The sequence below is a fragment of the Gorilla gorilla genome, chromosome 4 (assembly GCF_029281585.2).
Source record: "Gorilla gorilla gorilla isolate KB3781 chromosome 4, NHGRI_mGorGor1-v2.1_pri, whole genome shotgun sequence".
NCBI lineage: Eukaryota > Metazoa > Chordata > Mammalia > Primates > Hominidae > Gorilla > Gorilla gorilla.
This window is the reverse complement of record NC_073228.2, coordinates 53,197,213-53,217,332: the sequence shown is the minus strand read 5'-3', so window position 1 is coordinate 53,217,332 and position 20,120 is coordinate 53,197,213. Positions and strand designations below refer to the sequence as shown.

The window sequence follows — 20,120 nt, the reverse complement described above, 5'->3', positions numbered from 1 at the left end:
GGGTGCCAACACTAGATATGAATCCATTAACACTGACATACAATTGACCAGCTGTTATAGAGCCATTCTTGTATCCCTGAAAGGCTGAAATGGGGGAAAAGAGAGAAACAGACTGGCTAGAATACACAGCTCCTCTAGTGGCATTCCTGTTAAAACAACCTCATAGGTCAGAGATGCCACTGATCACTCCTAGATTTCAGTAAATATATAATAACATTAATAATTAATGTCTGAACTTGGGTGGTGGGGACTTTCAGGCTCTGTTTTGTGATTTATCATTTTCACTCTTTCCTAATAATACATCTCTCTCTTTCCTTATGATACAGTTGGTGGAGTCTGACAGAAGGAAGAATATGTAGGGGGAATATTGGGGATACCATGCGAATTATCACATATCAGAAGATAAAATAGAAACCAAAAGGTAGCATCTGTTTTCATCAAAACAGTTTCTTCTCATAACTTTTCTTGCTTTCATTATAGTTTCCTTGCAGGTTGGCAAAGATTCAGGCAGGGTCCCCTAATGGTAAAATTTAGAATTAAAAAAATATTTATTGATAATATCTTTTTAAAAAATGTTTGGTAATCCCAACTAATCATTCAAAATGCAAACTGTAAACACGACAACAGCAAAAAGGTAACAATTGAGTGAGTAAGCAGACTGAACAGGTGACAGACTGAGCAAGAGTGTGGGGGGGGAGCAACAGAGAACGTAAGACAGGTGCACAAGTGTGCTACAGACAGTGATAATTTGAGTGTGTAAGAATTACATTTGGACCACAGTGATTTCAATGCAACCATTTAGGAAACCTCTGGGCCAAATACTAAAACACAGGAGGAATGGACAAGCCTTCTTTGTGAGCATGCTCAGCATGTTGGCATGGAAACAAGGAAGCATAGAAGCTCTGTAGTCACAATGAATGTCTACCATTTCTAAGATGCAAAGAAATTTTCTTTCTGGTCCCTGGGTACATCATATATTGTCTTTCCATGCTTTTCTTGACCCCGGAGGACAGCAGATGCTGTTCTAAAATCCCCAAAGAAACCCCTAGACAAAAATTTAAAAACCACAGTAGCATTAACACGGGGTTTGCCGGAATGCCCCTCCCTATCTTGGCCTATGATTTTCTTATGGGCACCTCAACAAGAATGGTTAAATTTTACCAATCTACTTGATAAAAAAGCCATCACAAACTTCAGTCCCATGGTCACAAAGCTAGAGTGGATGGGGGTAAGGGTGTGTATGTGTATGTATGTGTGGCTCTGGGGATCTGGACACTGCCCTCCCTCACTTTGTAACCCTTGCTCAGAACACTGGGGTTGCTTCCACTGGAGAGACTCCACGGTAGCTCTAGAAGTGTCATTAAATACTCAGTTCGCCAAGGTTGACCACCTCCATTGTCATAGGATGATGCAGCATCTGCAGAAGCGCTGTCTGCTGCCCCCTACTGATGGGGGTGGAGTGACAGGTGCGAAGTAGGCGTGGACTTTAATATTGGGTAAATGGGTCTGAAACAAGACAGAAACATTAAACGTTTAAGAGAGAGGGCTTAAACAGAAAAAGCAATGTTGGTTCTTAGAAAAACTACCGAGGGGCTCAATGAACATGAAAGCAGGGCAAAGGCTGAGCACTGGTCAGGACGTTAGAGGGCCTGGGTTCTACTTTGTTCCATCCTAGGTTGTTCTCAATGACCAGAACAACTCATATGACTTTGGTACCTGTTTGTGTAATAATAAAACTGAGGGCCGGGCGCGGTGGCTCACGCCTGTAATCCCAGCCCTTTGGGAAGCCGAGACGGGCGGATCACGAGGTCAGGAGATCGAGACCATCCAGGCTAACATGGTGAAACCCCGTTTCTACTAAAAATACAAAGGCTAATTTTTGTATTTTTAGTAGAGACGGGGTTTCACCATGTTGGCCAGACTGGTCTCGAACTCCTGACCTCAAGTGGTCCACCCAAGGATGGGAGATGGAAGAGACTCCTGGCAGCCAGGCAGTCTAGGATCCCTAATGTAAGTAGGCACGTAAGAGGCTCTGGTTGACCTGTGGCTCTCATTCTCTTTGGTGAAGAAAAAAAATGGCTGCAAGGCCACCCCCAGTGCAATTATGCTCACAGTCCTCTATGTCTGAAGAGGGGAAGAGGAACTGAGGCCAACTCGAACTCAAGATGAAGTTTGGTACTCTTTTATTTGCTCAAGGCCATATGGCCAACATGGATTTTTTAGAGGTTGGTATTTTTTCTGAGATAGAGTTTCATCTTGTTGCCCAGGCTGGAGTGCAATGGTATGATCTTGGCTCACTGCAACCTCCGCCTCGTGGTTCAAGCGATTTTCCTGCTTCAGCCTCCTGAGCAGCTGGGATTACAGGCACCTGCCACCATGCTCAGCTAATTTTTGTATTTTTAGTTGAGATGGCATTTCGCCATGTTGACCAGGCTGGTCTTGAACTCCTGACTTCAGGTGATCCTCATGCCTCAGCTTCACAAAGTGCTGGGATCATAGGCGTGAGCCACCGCGACTGGCCTAGAGGTTGGTATTAAGGGCCTGAATAAGCACACTGTCTTTCCTACAGCAGGTGTGAAGCAGATGTTCCAATAAACATCTGTTGAGCAGAACAATCTAACACACAGATTCATCCAGCTTTTTAAAACCTCTTTTTCGGCCGGGCGCGGTGGCTCATGCCTGTAATCCCAGCACTTTGGGAGGCTGAGGCGGGCGGATCACAAGGTCAGGAGGTCGAGACCATCCTGGCTAACATGGTGAAACCCCGTCTCTACTAAAAATACAAAAAGAAAATTAGCCGGGCGTGGTGGCACGCACCTGTAGTCCCAGCTACTGGGGAGGCTGAGGCAGGAGAATAGCGTGAACCTGGGAGGCAGAGCTTGCAGTGAGCCAAGATCATGCCATTGCGCTCCAGCCTGGGTGACAGAGCAAGACTCCGTCTCAAAAAAAAGAACAAAAAACAAAAAACTTCTTCTTCTAGTTATTTGGCTATAACTGGGTCTCTCTATTATGGTGGATAGGGCCAAAAGCAAAGGTAAAAATCTGGGCCTGGCACAGTGACTCACACCTGTAATCTGAGCACTTTGGGAGGCTGAGGTGGGAGGATCGCTTGAGGCCAGGAATTTGAGACTAGCCTGGGAAACATAGCAAGACCTTGTCTCTACAAAATAGTTTTTTAAGGCCGGGCATGGTGGCTCACACCTATAATCCCAGCACTTCTGAAGGCCAAGGCAGGCAGATCGCTTGAGCTCAGGAGTTTGAAACCGGCCTGGGCAACATGGTAAAATGCCGTCTCTACCAAAAATACAAAAAATCAGGCTGGCGTGATGGCACACGCCTGTAGTCTCAGCTGTTGGGAGGCTGGGGTGGCAGGAAGCCTTGAGCCTGGGAGACAGAGGTTGCAGTGAGCCAAGATCGAGCCACTGCACTCCAGCCTGGGTGACAGAGGAGACCCTGTCTTAAAAAATGAAAAAAACAAGTTTTTCATAAAATTAGCTAGGTGTGGTGGTGTGTGCCTGTAGTCCTAGCTACTGGGGATGCTGAGGTGGGAGGATCTTAAGCCTAGGAGTTCGAGGCTGCAGTGTGCTAAGAAGGTGCCACTGCACTCCTGCCTGGGCAACAGAGTGAGATCCCATCTCTTAAAAGAAAGACAGAAAAGGTAAAAGTCTATGTCTACTTTACTTGTTGTCTTAAAAAATATGAATCCCAGGAAAAGGGCTCAATGTGAAACACAATTACAAATTAAAATCTTAAATCCCATTTAACCAAACACTTTCTCTGTTATTCCTTTCTTTCCTTTAGAACAAAAATGTGGCATGTGCTTTTTTTTTTTTTCTTCAATCTGGGAATGTTATTAAGCCCTAGACATTATTAGACAGACTCTGCTGGGAGGAGACCTACTTTTCTTCCCTTCAGTGGGTCTTTTCCTACTAAATTTCCATCTCTGGAGCTAGAGGGAAAAACTATCTGTCCTTAGGTTTGCACTTTTTTCTCTTTCCCTTGTTAAATGTTCAAGTAAATATAAAAATCATAGGAACCTAAATTTGAAAAAAGAAAAAAAAAGAGAAGAAAGTGCTGATAACACTAGAGTTGGAGAGTTATGTAGCCATTTTTACCCTGAGTCTCTTGATTCCAGCCCGTGTGATTTGCTGGCAGTCATAGAGTTCTATCCGCTCAAGGCTATGACAGCTCTTCAAGTGCTCCAGGGATGCATCTGTGATTAGTGGGCAGTTGTCCAGCTCAATCACCTCCAGCTGGTCATGGGCGCAGGCCCCATTCCCCAGGTGACGAATTCCATCATCTGTGATCAGCTCACAGTGAGACAGACTCTGCAGCCAAATAGAGCAAGGAAGGATGTTGAAATATCTTCTGGCATTCCTCTAGCCAGAGGCTTGTGTGAATTGGAAAGGAGACATTTTGGTTTGATTTTGATGAATATGGAGCTGGCACTAGATCCACGTGGTGAAATTTAAAAAACTAGAGATAGTGGGGTTATGCTTTTGGCAATCAGTGATTGATATTTGGTGTGTGATTCTAAATATATTTTATAAATTCATGTAATGACTATGAAGTAGTTCATAAACAAAATAAGACAGCCTTAAAAATTACCCCTTCCTCAAATTAACACTTTTCCTTCTCTACAGGGATAAATGGGAATCAAGCTTTTCATGCAGTTTTCTGGAATTTGAACTAAATATTGAATATCTGGTTCAGAGACATGCCCCAACAATTAATTAGCTGAAGATTTTTACAGCTGTCAGGTGTGATCATCTCATCATCTCTTCATCAATATTTATTAAATCCCTGATCCTGGGAAACTCAGAAAATCTTGACCCAATTTTAGATAGTACTATGTCACCAAACACCAAAAATGAGCCTGGATACAACAAAACAGTCACTCAGAATGCCTTCCTCTAGTGTCACTGAAAGTAGGAGCAGAACGCCCCTTAGTAAAGCTTTGATTGGTTCCATTCTTACGACCAGTAACATTTCATCTTAAGGTGAAGCAAATTGTATTTTGGGCAATCTGATCCCCTGGATCTCTAGAAATTTAAACATCATTCAGGTTGGAGTATAAGTTATCTACAAAAGAGAAATCATATGTTCCAAGGCAGTTTTCAGTCTTCAAGCATTGATATAGAAAACATTTAACTTTTTCAGTTCTTATCTGTTTCCTACTTCACTCATGTACTCCTTTGGTTCTCAGTAAGCTGGCAGTTTGAAGAAGCATCCTTTCCTAAAATGGTAGCCAGACACTAAGAGCTGGGTTCTTGAACTGTAGCACTGGCTTTTGATTAAACCCAGTAAACACATAAAATTTTCAAAGTTAAACTCACCAATACTTGAAGTCGAGGACAGTGTATAGAAAGTTGGATTAATGTGCTATCTGTTATCTGAAAGAAATAACGTATGTTGATTTTAGGTATAATCCAAATAAAATCCTGAGTCATACCTGATTCTTTTTTCTTTTAGTCTTGCTCTGTTGCCCAGGCTAGAGTGCAGTGGTGCAACTATAAGCTCACTGCAGCCTAAAACTTCTGGGCTCAAGCAATCTTCCCACCTCAGCCCCCTGAGTAGCTGGGACAACAGGCACAAGCCACCAGGCCTAATTTTTTAAATTAAAAAAAATTTTTTTTTTTTTTTTTGTACAGACAGGGTTTCCCTATGTTGCCCAGGCTGCTCTTGAATTCCTGACCTCAAGCAATCCTCCACCTCAACCTCCCAAAGCTCTACAGGCCACCATGTGCGATCACAGCTCATTGCAGCCTCAACCTCCCAGGCTCAAGCCATCTTCCAGCCTCAGCCTCCTGAATGGCTGGGACTACAGGTGTGCACCACCATGCCCAAGAAATTTAAAACTTTTTCTTGGGCAGAAACAGGGTCTTGTTATGTTACCCAGACTGGTCTTCAACTTTCAGGCTCAAGCAATCCTCCTGCCTCACCTCGCAGAGTGTTGAGATGACAGGTGTGAACCACTGCATGCAGCAGCCCCATACCTCATTCATTCTTTTTTTTTTTTTTTTTTTTTTGAGACAGAGTCTCTGTTGCTCAGGGTGGAGTGCAGTGGCATGATCTCAGCTCACTGCAACCTCCACCTCCCAGGTTCAAGTGATTCTTGTGCCTCAGCCTCCCAAGTAGCTGGGATTACAGGCTAGTTTTTTTTTTTTTTTTTTTTTGAGATAGAGTCTCGCTCTGTTGCCCAGGCTGGAGTGTGGTGGCACGATCTCAGCTCACTGCAACCTCCACCTCCTGGGTTCAAGCGATTCTCCTGCCTCAGCCTCCCAAGTAGCTGGGATTATAGGCATGTGCTACCACGTCCAGCTAATTTTTGAATTTTTAGTAGAGATGGGGTTTCACCATGTTGGCCAGGCAGATCTCAAACTCCCGACCTCAGGTGATCCACCTACCTCAGCCTCCCGAAGTGCTAGAATTACAGGCATGAGCCACCGTGCTCGGCATATTTTTAGTGGAGATGGGGGTTTGCCATGTTGGCCAGGCTGGTCTCAAACTCCTGGCCTCAGGTGATCCACCCGCCTCAGGCTTCTAAAGTGCTGGGATTACAGGAGTGACCCACTATGCCCAGCCCCCATATCTTATTCTTGACTACATTTCTAGTCCAGACATTTTAATAATCAATCATCAAATAACAGAATCTTTTGGTTTAAATCCCATTGGCTACCTGAACCTGTTCTATGAGAATCCACTCAGGCTACATTTGAACACATCTAGTCATCTCTAGTCTTCATCTTTAGACAGCTCTATTCAAAATCTGTTTTATTTTTTAAATGAATCAAAATCTGTCCCCTTGGTAGCTAGTTGTAGTGGCTTGCGCCTATAGCCCCAATAATGCTTGGGAGGCTGAGGCAGGAGGATTGCTTGAGGTTAGAAATTCAAGACCAGTCTGAGCAGGGCCAGACATGGTAGTTCACGCTTGTAATCCCAGCACTTCGGGAGGCTGAGGCAGGAGAATTGCTTGAACCTGGGAAGTGGAGGTTGCAGTGAGCCGAGACTGAGCACTGCACTCCAGCCTGGGCGACAGAGTGAGACTCTGTCCTCCCCACCCCACACCACAAAACAAAACAAAAAAAAACAGTCTGAGCGGTAACAGCAAGAAAAAAAACAGTCTGAGCGATAACAGCAAGACCCTGTCTCTAAAAAAATCTGTCCCCCAGAACCTCTACTTGCTGGACTTTGTTCTATCTCCTTAGAATCATCAGAGAAAGGAATCAGAAGATAGTGCAGTGCTCTATGAAAAAAATTAATGTTGGAACATCCTAAAATTTTTAATAAAGCATGCCACTACTCAGTATCGATAACTTGGGTTATTTTCCCAAGGGTGGCAGCCAGGCACTGCTGGAATCTGGGTTAACCAAGAACATTCAGGTAGGAAGAACAGTTTTCATGGTTATGTTAGGACTGAAAGTAAATCAGCACTTCTTTTCAAATTCTTCTCCAACTCTGAGTTTATTATTTTCTACTACACATAGCTTCACAGGGGCTACAAAATGGTAGAGAAAGGGGGTGGGCGAGCAGGCAGGCATGTCCGTTCAGAAGGAATAACACTGGAAGGGACAAAGAGGACACTCAGGCATGTATAAGAGATAAACGGATGTGAACAAGTTTTAGTTTAGTAAGAACTAATAGCTAGTGCCTATAAAACAAAAAATTTTTTAGAAAGTGGCTTTTACGGTTACTGACATATCTCCCCTTCTTTATTTTTACCATTAAAAAATTAATTGCTCTTTCTTTTGTGGAGTCCCATGTTCGAAGTTCTTCCTTGGTCAATTAATAATCTCAAAGTTCTTAAAATTGTGTTAATGTGGCTCACGCCTGTAATCCCAGCACTTTGGGAGGCCGAGCCAAGTGGATCACCTGAGGTCAGGAGTTCAAAACCAGCCTGGCCAGCATAGTGAAATCCCATCTCTACTAAGAATACAAAAAAATCAGCCGGGTGTGGTGGCGCATGCCTGTAATCCCAGCTACTTCAGAGGCCAAGGCAGGAGAATTGCTTGAATCTGGGAGGTGGAGGTTGCAGTGAGCTGAGATCTCGCCATTGCACTCCAGCCTGGGCAACAACAGTGAAACTCCATCTCAAAAAAAAAATAAGAATAATTAAAAAATAAAAACTGTTAATCAGGAGATCAGTTTGGCTTAAAGGCAGAGTTCCATGCAGAGTCAGGTCTCCAGGGCTAACGATGCCAGGGATCTAGGATACAGCAAAGCTAAAGAAAGGCAGTGCTATATAGATCAGTGTGATGGGGCTTTAATTATTTACTAGCATCATAACTCTACAGGTCTAAGGAAATATTTTTAACAGCTTTACAGCCTGAATGCTTGGGCCTCCTTTCTCTCTAATGGCAACCTGATTGATGGCATATATTTCCACAGTTCTGCAACACATACCATGAGCACCTCTGCCTGGAAGATACCTTACTTAATGGGGAATCTGCAATGCTGTCAGGCACTACAGTATCCTACACTAGGGTAGGGAATTGGACATTCTGATGTTGTGTATTATCTAAGTGTCTACTATACTGTATTTCTAAATTAAAATCTACAATCTTACCTGAACACACTCTTCCAGGTCCATCTTTTCAAGTTCATGGCAATTCTACAAAGTACAAAAACAAACACAAACATTACAATACAAACATTTAAAACATGAGAAACTTTTAAGGACAGAAAACTAAGAGGTAATATTAAATACGCTGATAAATTCTTTGGTGTTTCAGAGCTAGTGTCATGCTAATTTTTTTTTCTTTCTTTTGAGACAAGGTCTCACTCTGTCACCCAGGTTGGAGTGCAGTGGTGAAATCATGGCTCACTGCAGCCTCCAACTCCCTGGGCTCAGGTGATTCTCCCACCTCAGCCTCCCAATTAGCTGGGACTATAGGAATGTGCCACCATACCTGGCTAATTTTTGTATTTCTTTTCTTTTTTTTTTTTTTCTTTTTGAGATGGAGTCTGGCTCTTGTCACCTAGGCTGGAGTGCAGTGGCATGATCTCGGCTCACTGCAAGCTCCACCTCCCGGGTTCACGCCATTCTCCTGCCTCAGCCTCCTGAGTAGCTAGGACTACAGGCGCCCACCACCACACCTGGCTAATTTTTTGTATTTTTAGTAGAGACGGGGTTTCACCATGTTAGCCAGGATGGTCTCGATCTCCTGACCTCGTGATCTGCCCGCCTCGGCCTCCCAAAATGCTGGGATTACAGGCGTGAGCCATCGCGCCCGGCCTTTCCTCTTTTTTTTTTTTTTTTTTTGAGACAGAGTTTCGCTCGTTGCCCAGACTAGAGTGCAATGGCACGATCTCGGCTCACTGCAACCTCTGCCTCCCGGATTCAAGCAATTCTCCTGCCTCAGCCTCCCAAGTAGCTGGGATTACAAGCATGCGCCACCATCACCGGCTAATTTTGTATTTTTAGTAAAGTCAGGGTTTCTCCATGTTGGTCAGGCTGATCTCGAACTCCTGACCTCAGGTGATCCACCCGCCTTGGCCTCCCCAAGTGCTGGGATTACAGGCATGAGCCACCGCGCCCGGCCTTTTGTATTTCTTACAGAGATGAAATTTCACCATGTTGCCTGGGCTGGGCTCAAGCGATCTGCTTTCCTTGGCCTTCCAAAATGTTGGGATTACAGGCATGAGCCACTGCACCCAGGCTATGGCCTCCTTTAGAAATGCCATGTGCTGGCCTCCACCTAATTAATATTCTATCGATCTGCCTAAAAGCAAACAACCATCCCCTTGTACCATAACACTGGTCAAAGTCAGTATAATTTTAAATATTATCATATAGTAATTTATAAACCCAAGTATTAAAATACTCAGGAGAATACAGAAAATCTCCTAAAACCTTTCCATTTAAAACCAGACATGTGTTTCTTTCAATGTTACTTTCATCCACTAGTCATGTACCAAATAACCAATAAGTTTTTTCACAAAGTACCAAGAAGCACCTGCTTAATCTATTAGCTTATGAAATTGTGGAGAATCAAGTCTCATGGGTGGGTGCAGTGGCTCACGTCTGTAATCTCATCACTTTGGGAGGCCAAGGTGAGCGGATGACTTGAGGTTGGGAGTTGAAGACCAGCCTGGCCAACATGGTGAAACCCTGTCTCTACTAAAAATACAAAACTTAGCTGGATGTGGTGGCACATGCTTGTAATCCCAGCTACTCGGGAGGCTGAGGCAGGAGAAATGCTTGAACCTGGGAGGTGGAGGTTGCAGTGAGCCGAGATCGTGTCACTGCACTCCAGCCTGGGTGACAGAGAGAGACCCCATCTCAAAAAAATTAAAAAAAAATTGTTTAAAAAGTATCATGAAGGGGTTTTATATTCTCCAATGCATGTGTGCATTTCTAGGAGCAGTTTGTATTCTTATTGATATCAGTAGGTCTGTAGCTATAGCATGAAACCCCATCTCACACACCCAATTCTGCTACCATTTCACATTTCCCTTGCTGCTTGTTCTTCTGAAATAAAAAGCCCTAATAAAACCTATGGAAACAAACCTATGGAACCTAAAGAAAATACTTACCCTGGCTAGAGTGGTGAAGCCCACATCTGTTAATTGAGAACATCTTGCCACTTCCAATATTCTGTTAAAAAAAAAAACAAACAAATAGTGAACGTCATGCTCTTGGTCCCTGAAAACTGAGTTTATTAAAACAGTAAGAATTTACAAAAACAATCTTCTATTCTCTAAGGACTTTATAATATAGAATGACATTAACAACTAAGCAAGTCTGTATACAGATCTTGCCATTCATTTGCATGGAGTCATCATAAAGTGGTCCTATAAATACCACATTTCAGGGTGATGCAATCAATGAACACAGAAGAATATAATTGAAGCTTGTAGTTAATGCCAAAATGCATGAAATGCATTAAAAGCCTTCTTGATGGCATACTGCTTACCCCCAGAGGGCAGCCTGCTCCTAGAAAACAAAGGAAATGGAGATACTCTATTTCAGTTAATCTCTTGCTGAAATGAATTATTTTCTTTCCTGTTTAAGAAGTAGGTTCACTTAGATTTAAATTGCTTTAAAAAAAATGTGACAGGCCGGGCATGGTGGCTCACGCCTATAATCTCAAGACTTTGGGAGGCCGAGGTGGGCGGATCACCTGAGGTCAGGAGTTCGAGACCAGCCTGGCCAACATGGTGAAACCCCATTTCTACCAAAAATGCAAAAATTAGTCTGGCATGGTGGCGGGTGCCTGTAGTCCCGGCCACTCGGGAGGCTGAGGCAGGAGAATCGCTTGAACCCGGGAGGCGGAGGTTGCAGTGAGCCGAGATCCCGCCACTGCACTCCAGCCTGGGTGACAGAGTAAGGCTCTGACTCAAAAAAAAAAAAAAAAAAAAAAAAAAGCGGGGGGTGGGGGATTGCTTAATTACAGGTCTATCCCAAATATGAAATTCTAGACTTGTGAAAGCTTCCTGCTTTCTCACCCACAGGCTCCCATGGAGGCCCAGTTGAGAGGGAAGCTGAGCTGGCAGACATTCACCTCTTATTAAGCAACTGTTAAACTCCAATCTAAATACCAACCACAGGATTGGGGAATCAAAAGTAGCTCTCTTCTGTGAAAAGTTGGGTGACCTCTGTAAAATGGTAACAAAGAACATGTTTGTTTATAAAATTCTTACTACTGAAGTTGAAAAAAATTAAAGTATAGGAAACAATTATCAACTGAAAATCAATGAGAAATGGATGGCGGGGTGCAGTGGCTCACACCTATAATCCCAGCACTTCAGGAGGCTGAGGCAGGAGGATCACTTGAGCTCAGGAGTTCAAGACCAGCCTGGGCAACATACCAAGACTTCACCAGTATAAAAAAATTTTTAAATTCTGTCCGGGTGCGGTGACTCACGCCTGTAATCCCTGCACTTCGGGAGGCTGAGGCAGGTGGATCACTTAAGGTCATGAGTTTGAGACCAGCCTGGCCAACATGGTGAAACCCCATATCTACTAAAATTACAAAAAATTAGCCAGGCATGGTGGTGGGCACGTGTAGTCCCAGCTATTTGAGAGGTTGAGGCAGGACAATCACTTGAACCCAGGAGGCGGAGTTTGCAGTGAGCTGAGGTCACGCCACTGCGCTCCAGCCTGGCAACAGAGCGAGACTTTGTCTCAAAAAAAAAAAAAAAATTTTTTTTTAATTCCAAGAGATGACCAGGTGCGTTGACTCATGCCTGTAATCCCAGAACTTTGGGAGGGCAGATCACCTGAGGCCAGGAGTTTGAGACCACCCTGGCCAACACAGTAAAACCCAATCTCTACCAAAAATACCAAAAAAATTGGCCAGGCATGGTAGCGTATGCCTGTAATCCTGCCTACTCTGGAGGCTGAGGCACGAAAATTGCTTGAACCTGGGAGGAGGAGGTTACAGTGAGCCAAGATCATGCCATTGCACTCCAGCCTGGGCAACAGCGCCAAACTCTGTCTCAAAAAAAAAAAAAGAAAGAAAAAGAAAGAAAGAAATGAATGCTACCTAATGGGAAAACACGATCTGACTGGAACACAACTTTTGATTTTCACAGTTGAGAGCTTTTCCATTCTAACAATGTAATGAACCATATAGGGAGATGGAGCTGAAGACTCCTCTCTCTACAGTCGAAAAGGATAATGTGTAAGATATTCAGAGAGAAGTTTGATTACCTCCCCAGCTCCTGAGGAATACTTTAGGCTTCTGATATTACTAATTTTGACCAATAGGTGTATGTTCTCTTAAGAAATTTTGATATTGTAGGCAAAAGGGTTTTTTTTTTGTTTGTTTTTTTGAGAGGGAGTCTCACTCTGCCACCCAGGCTGGGAGTGCAACTTCCACCTCCTGGGTTCAGACAGTTCTCCTGTCTCAGCCTCTCGAGTAGCTGGGATTACAGGAGTGGGCCACCACGCCTGTAATTTTTGTATTTTTAGTAGAGACGAGGTTTCACCATGTTGACCAGGCTGGTCTCAAACTCCTGACCTCAGGTGATCCGCCCGCCTCAGCCTCCCAAAGTGCTAGGATTACAGGTGTGAGCCACTGCGCCTGGCCACAAAAGTTCTTTCAACAATTATGGTTAGGCCAGGTAATCATCAGAAACAATTTTCTGAAAGTTTTATAGCTTTACAATGATTATTTTATGTAAGAAAAGTGGCTTCATAGGCTCAGGAATCAGAGTTCCTGGGTGAATACTTGTTCCTACACTAACTAGCTGAGACCTTGAGCAGGTTACTCTGTCTCTTTGTGCTTCAGTTTTCTCATCTATAAAATGGCAATAACAAGGCTGGGTGTGGTGGCTCACGCCTGTAAACCCAGCACTTTGGGAGGCCGAGGTGGGCAGATCATGAGGTCAGGAGACCATCCTGGCCAATATGATGAAACCCCATCTCTACTAAAAATACAAAAATTAGCTGGGTGTGGTGACACTCGCCTGTAGTCCCAGCTACTAGGGAGGCTGAGGCAGGTTAATCACTTGAACCCGGGAGACGGAGGTTGCAGTGAGCCGAGATTGCGCCACTGCACTCCAGCCTGGGCGACAGAGCAAGACTCTGTTTCAAAAAAAAAAAAAAAAAAAAAAAGGCGATAATAGTGCTTATATGGTGCTATGGAGATTAAACAAATTATTACTGTTATTGAGAAAGAGTCTCACTCTGTTGTCCAGGCTAGAGTGCAGCGGTGTGATCTTAGCTCACTGCAGCCTTGACCTCCTGGGCTCAAGTGATCCTCTCACTTTAGCCTCCTGAGTAGCTGGGACTACAAGGCACACACCGCCATGCCTGGCTAATTTTTTTTATTTTTTGTAGTGACAGGGTTTCGCCATGTTGCCCATGCTGGTCTCAAACTCCTGGGCTCAAGCGATCTTCTAGCCTTGGTCTCCCTAAATGCTGGGATTACAGGTGTGCGCCTCAGCACTCGGCCCTGAATTAGTATTTGTAAAGCACCTAAAGCAACACCTAATTTACAAGTGCTATTTAAGTTTATTTTAGAGAACAAAAAGTGTAGCCAGGTGTGGTAGTACATGTCTTTAGTCCCAGCTACTCCTGAGGCTGAGGTGAGATGATCACTTGAGCCCAGGAGATTGAGGCAAGCATACACAACACTGCCTCAAAAGACAATAACAGGCTGGGCACAGTGGCTTTCACCTGTAATCTCAACACTTTGGGAAGCTGAGGTTTGAGGCCAGCCTGAGCAACACAGCCTGACCCCATCTCTACAAAAAGTAAAAAACACAGCATTCTTCAAACTGAGGAGCCAGAGAGAAATAAGACTGTTTTAAAAGCCCATCAGTACAAAAGAGGTATTCCTTTAAGAGTGTCTTTTATTTTTAAATATAGTAGCCCTGCTATGTACCTGGTATCATTACTATGACAAATGACCTCAGGGTGGACCATTAAAAACTACTTTGAGAAAAGAATTATACAAAAGCATTAATAAGAGAAAATACCTTTCTTTCTATCTCAAGTAATAAAATGTTGATTTTTTTTCTAGTATGGATAGCAAGTAGTGGAATTTGGGGATTGTTACCCCTTGGTTCACACCAATTACATGAAATCAAATGAGGTACAAAAAGGAAGTAGGTGGGCATCTAAAAGGGACTACCTTAAAATTTCAAAGCGTCTGCAGTGCCTACCTTAAAATTCCAAAGTTCCAAGGAAGAAATATGGGTGAAGGAAACTTTTGTTCTATGATTTTTTTGAGCTAAACAAGAAATGTTTACCTAAGCCGTGGGCAGTTCTGACCTAGAGCATTCAGGATGGCATCTGTGATGTTGGAGCAGCCAGAGGCACAAAGGGATTGTAACTTATGGCACCCTCTGCATATAGTAATGAGACCTTCATCTGTGATTTGCTAAAAAACAAGAGCAAAAAAATCCATAGATATTAGTATCTTAGCAAAAGAAAAAAATGATAGCTCTGTGAAAATAACCACCAAAAAGGAAATCAAGACATGCTTAACACATTCATCAGATAGCAGACCTAAAAGAAAATGAACACACGTTGTTTCTTCCTTCCAGTTCTCTGTGCTTACCTTTGGTGCAAAGGGAAGAAGCTATAATAGAATTCTGTTGAAAGCTACAATGGAATTCTAATAGAACTGGGATCAGTATGGGGTACATCATAGTTTAGGTTCAATTAAATAATTTTATTTATTTATTTATTTATTTATTTATTTGGAGATAGAGTCTCACTCTATCACCCAGGCTGGAGTGCAGTGGTGCAATCTTGGCTCACTGCAACCTCCACCTCCCAGGTTCAAGCGATTCTCGTGCCTCAGCCTCCTGACTAGCTGGGACTACAAGTGCACGCCACCATGTCCGGCAATTTTTTTTTGTATTTTTAGTAGAGATGGGGTTTTGCCATGTTGGCCAGGCTGGTGTCGAATTCCTGGCCTCAAGTGATCTGCCCACCTGAGCCTCCCAAAGTACTTGAATCACAGGCTTGAGCCACCATGCCTGGCCTCAATTAAATATTAAAACCTAGAAAAAAGATAAGGATATAAGTATTTTAGTAGTATAAATATATCTAAAAGTTCAAATTGACACCGATAAGTCAGTGAAAAAAATTAAACTGTGGATGACAGTTGCAATATTGTATCAGCCACAGCATCCATTTACTTCTATATTTTAGTTTTATAATATAAAGAACATCCTAATTTATAGATAAAAGAGTTGTATCTAACTCAGACACAATTTTGTATTTTTTACAAGTTATTAGACTGGGTGGAGTGGCTCACACATGTAATCCAAGCACTTTGGGAGGCTGAGGTGGGTTGATCACCTGAGGTCGGGAGTTCGAGACCAGCCTGGCCAACATGGTGAAAACCTGTCTCTACTAAAAATGCAAAAATTAGCCAAGTGTTGTGGCGCATGCCTGTAATCCCAGCTACTTGGATGGCTGACACAGGAGAATCGCTTGACCCCAGGAGGAGATCTGCACCACTGCACTCCACCAGGCGATAGAGCAAGACAAGAAAAAAAAAAAAAAAAAGGGACGGGAAGGGAAGGGAAGGGAAGGGAGGAAGAGAGGGAAAGGAAAGAAGGAAAGGAAGAAAGAAAGGAAAGAAAGGAAGAAAGAAAGAAAAGAAGAAAGGGAAGGAAGGGAAGGGAAGGAAGAGAAGAAAGAAGGAGGGAGGGAGGGAAGTTAAGTTATTGAAGCCGGGCATGGTGGCTCAAGCCTGTAACCCCAGCACTTTGGGAGGTGGAGGCGGGTGGATCACGAGGTCAGGAGTTGGAGACCAGCCTGGCCAAGATGGTGAAACCCCGTCTCTACTAAAAATACAAAAATTAGCCAGGCGCGGTGGCGGGTGCCTGTAATCCCAGCTACTCAGGAGGCTGAGGCAGGAGAATCACTTGAACCTGGGAGGTGGAGGTTGCAGTGAGCCAAGATTGTGCCACTGCACTCCAGCCTGGGCGACAGCCTCAGCCTCCCAAAGTGCTGGGATTACAGGCGTGGGCCACCACACCCGGCCCAGCTACAAATATTTCATAAATAATATCTGGTTGTTTTCTAACCAACTGAGTAATTTGTTGCACAACAAGCCACCTCACATCAAAGATGTTATATTTTTAAAAATATTACAAGCACACATGCCTACAGTCCCAGCTACTCAGGAGGCTGAAGTGGAATGATCGCTTTAGCCCAGGAGGTTCAAGGCCAATCTGGGCAACATAATGAGACCACCCCCAACTCCCGTAAACAAAAAAAAGGAAAGTTACACATAAACATCTCAACATGGTGGATACTATCAACTCTTCAATTTGTCCTCCAGATTCACTAATTTTGTGTAGGCCTAAAAATAAAAGCTCTCTTCTTGTCTCTGTTTAATAGTCATGTCCATAAATTACAAGGACAACTGAAAAAACAAAATCCCACAACTTTTAATATCCACTGCTTAAATCATGCTTTCAATATCATGCAGCTGACACAAATATAGATAAAAAAATTGGATGCTAAGGCAGATACTAATGAGGATCAAGTAATGAGATACTAACACACGTGGAGGCAGCTAAAAAAGTCCCACACAAACATGATGTATTGTCTTTAGACTATGATAGCCGAGATGTAAAGAGGGAAGTAAGAATCAATACACATGCAAATTTAGCAGGCCAAAGATATTTGTGCCACACAATATTAGAAAAGTACCATAGGGCTGTGCTGCCCTTTCCTTTGTATGTTATAAGAGAGTACTGAGGAAGAAAGATGAGTTAAGTCATACTGTCAGTACTTTAAAAAATTGTAGGCCAGGCACGGTGGCTCGCGTCTGTAATCTCAGCACTTTGGAAGGCTGAGGTGGGCAGATCACTTGAGGTCAGGAGTCTCAGACCAGCCTAACATGGTGAAACCCCGTTTCTACTAAAGATACATAAAATTAGCCAGACATGGTGTCACGTGCCTGTAATCCCAGCTACTAGGGAGGCTGAGGCAGGAGAATCGCTTGAACCCACGAGGCAGAGGTTGCAGTGAGCCAAGATCATGTCATTGCACTCCAGCTTGGGCAACAAGAGCAAAACTCCGTCTCAAAAAAAAAAAAAAAAAAAAAAAAGTAAAATTTACTAAACTTTTATGTTTTTCAAATCTGTCAAGAAAATGAAAGCATCGAAAATGTACTTTAATCACCTCAATAATTTTGGGCAGAGCATGAAATCTCATGAATGCTGAGAATCATTTTATCATGCTGTAGGGAAGAAATGATTCCTGTACTAAGATTTGGGTGAAGGAAAACAATAAAATACACATAAGATAGAATTGGTTCTTTACGTTCACTGTGATTCCTGCCTGCTGGAAGGATGAAGAAACACCAAACTAAACCCACAAATGGTATGTACATATTTATGTCTATATGTGTGTGTATGTAATGTGTATGTATATAGTGTGTAAATATATGTGCATATATATGTGCTTATACATACAAACACACACACTTGTTTTTTGTTTTGAGACAGAGTCTCGCTCTGCTGCCCAGGCTGGAGTGCAGTGGCGTGATCTTGGCTCACCGCTACATCTGCCTCCCAGGTTCAAGTGAGTCTCCTGCCTCAGACTCCTGAGTAGCTGGGATTACAGGCACACACCACCACACTTAGATGGTTTTTGTATTTTTAGTAGAGATGGGGTTTCACCATATTGGCCAGGTTGGTCTCGAACTGCTGACCTCAGGTGATTCACCCGCCTCGGCCTCCCAAAGTGCTGGGATTATAGGCACGCGCGCGCGCATGTGTGCACACATACACACGAAGCTCTCCAGGAATAGTTTTTCTTTGGCATTTTAAGATAATGATTTCATGTTTACAATAACCGTGGTTGATCTCTCAAGAGTAAACATTCCAGTCTTTTTTTTTTTTTTTTTGAGATGGAGTCTGGCTGTGTCGCCCAGGCTGGAGTACAATGGTGCGATCTCAGCTTACTGCAACCTCCACCTCCTGGGTTCAAGTGATTCTCCTGCCTCAGCCTCCCAAATACCTGCGGATTACGGGCACACACCACTACGCCCGGGCTAATTTTTGTATTTTTAGTGGAGATGGGGTTTCACCATGTTGGCCAGGCTGGTCTCGATCTCCTGACCTCAAACGATCCACCCGTCTCGGCCTCCCAAAGTGCTGGGATTACAGGTGTGAGCCACTGTGCCTGGCCACATTTCAGTCTTAAAAATGAAATCATGGCTGGGTGCAGTGGCTCATGCCTGTAATCCTAGCACTTTGGGAGGCCAAGGCCGGCAGATCACTTGAGGTCAGGAGTTCTAGATCAGCCTGGCCAACATGGCAAAACCCCATCTCTACTAAAATTAGCCAGGCATGGTGGCACGCCCTGTAATCCCAGCTACTCGGGAAGGTGGGGCAGGAGAATTCCTTGAACCTGGGAGATGGAGGCTGCAGTGAGCCGAGATCACACCACTGCACTCCAGCCTGGGCGACACAGCGAGACTCCGTCTCTAAATAAATAAATAAAATGAAATTAGGCAAATTCTGATGGTCAGCAACTATAGTAATCGCAATTGTAAGGAAGAGCCCAGGTAGCTCACGCCTGTAATCCCAGCACTTTGTGAGGCTGAGGCAGGCAGATTGCTTGAGCCCAGACATTTGAGACCAGCCTGGCAACATAGGGAGACCCTATCTCTACAAAAAAATTAAAAATTAGCCAGGTGTGGTAGCACACACCTGTAGTCCAAGCTACTCAGAAGGCTGAGGTGGAAGGATTGCTTGAGCCCTATAGTTGGAGGTTGCTGTGAGCTATGATCATGCCACTAATAGTCCAGTCTGAGTGACAGAGTGAGACTTCACCTCAATAAAAAAAAAAAAAAAAAAAAAAAAAGGAACTCATCACTTTTTTCTTTGCCATGAGCAACTCTCACTCCAAGGCAAATACAGTTGTAATTTTTAAGGCAAGAGAAAAAAGCTAAAGGTGTACTGTTGGCCAGGCACGTGGCTCACACCTGTATTCCCAGCACTTTGGGAGGCTAAGCCAGGTGGATTGCTTGAGCCCAGGAATTCGAGACCAACCTGGCCAACATGGCAAAACCCCATCTCTACAAAAAAATACAAAAATTAGCTAAGTGTGGTGGCACATGTCTGTAGTCCCAACTACTAGGGAGGCTGAGGTGGAAGAATCACTTGAGCCCGGGAGGTGAAGGTGAGCAAAAATCACACCACTGCATTCCAGCCTGGGTAACAGAGCAAGACTCTGTCCCAAAAATTAGGCCATGGCAGTGGCTTACGCCTGTAATCCCAGCACTTTGGGAGGCCGAGGCAGGCAGATCACCTGAGGTCAGGAGTTTGAGACCAGCCTGGTCAACATGGCAAAAACCCGTCTCTACTAAAAATACAAAAATTACCAGCCTGGCCAACATAGTGAAACCCCATTCCTACTAAAAATACAAAAAAATTAGCCAGGCGTGATGACGGGCGCTTGTAATCCCAGCTACTTGGGAGGCTGAGGCAAGAAGAATCGCTTGAACCTGGGAGGCTGAGGTTGCAGTGAGCCGAGATCGTGCCTCTGCACTCCAGCCCGGGCAACAGTGCAAGACTCCGTCTCAAAAAAAAAAAAAAAAATTAGCCGGGCATGGTGACACACACTTGCAATCCTAGATACTCAGGAGGCAGGGGTAGGAGAATTGTTTGAACCCAGGAAGCAGGGTTGCAGTGAG

The 20,120-nt window shown here is 43.9% G+C and overlaps 1 protein-coding gene across 4 annotated transcripts in view; it reads right to left on the bottom strand.

Moving 5' to 3' along the window:
* Positions 1-529: 529 nt before the first annotated feature.
* The window catches only part of FBXL20 (F-box and leucine rich repeat protein 20), a 140,956-nt gene continuing 121,365 nt past the window's right edge, over positions 530-20,120 (bottom strand). For all 4 annotated transcript variants that reach the window (XM_019026691.4, XM_055388264.2, XM_055388263.2 and 1 more), the window contains 6 exons: positions 14,701-14,831; positions 10,537-10,597; positions 8,567-8,611; positions 5,337-5,393; positions 4,116-4,328; positions 530-1,506 (listed from right to left, as the gene is read on the bottom strand). In XM_019026691.4, the coding sequence (XP_018882236.1) occupies positions 1,399-1,506; positions 4,116-4,328; positions 5,337-5,393; positions 8,567-8,611; positions 10,537-10,597; positions 14,701-14,831 (615 nt within the window). In that variant the 3' untranslated portion in view covers positions 530-1,398. The remainder of the gene's footprint in view (positions 1,507-4,115; positions 4,329-5,336; positions 5,394-8,566; positions 8,612-10,536; positions 10,598-14,700; positions 14,832-20,120) is intronic.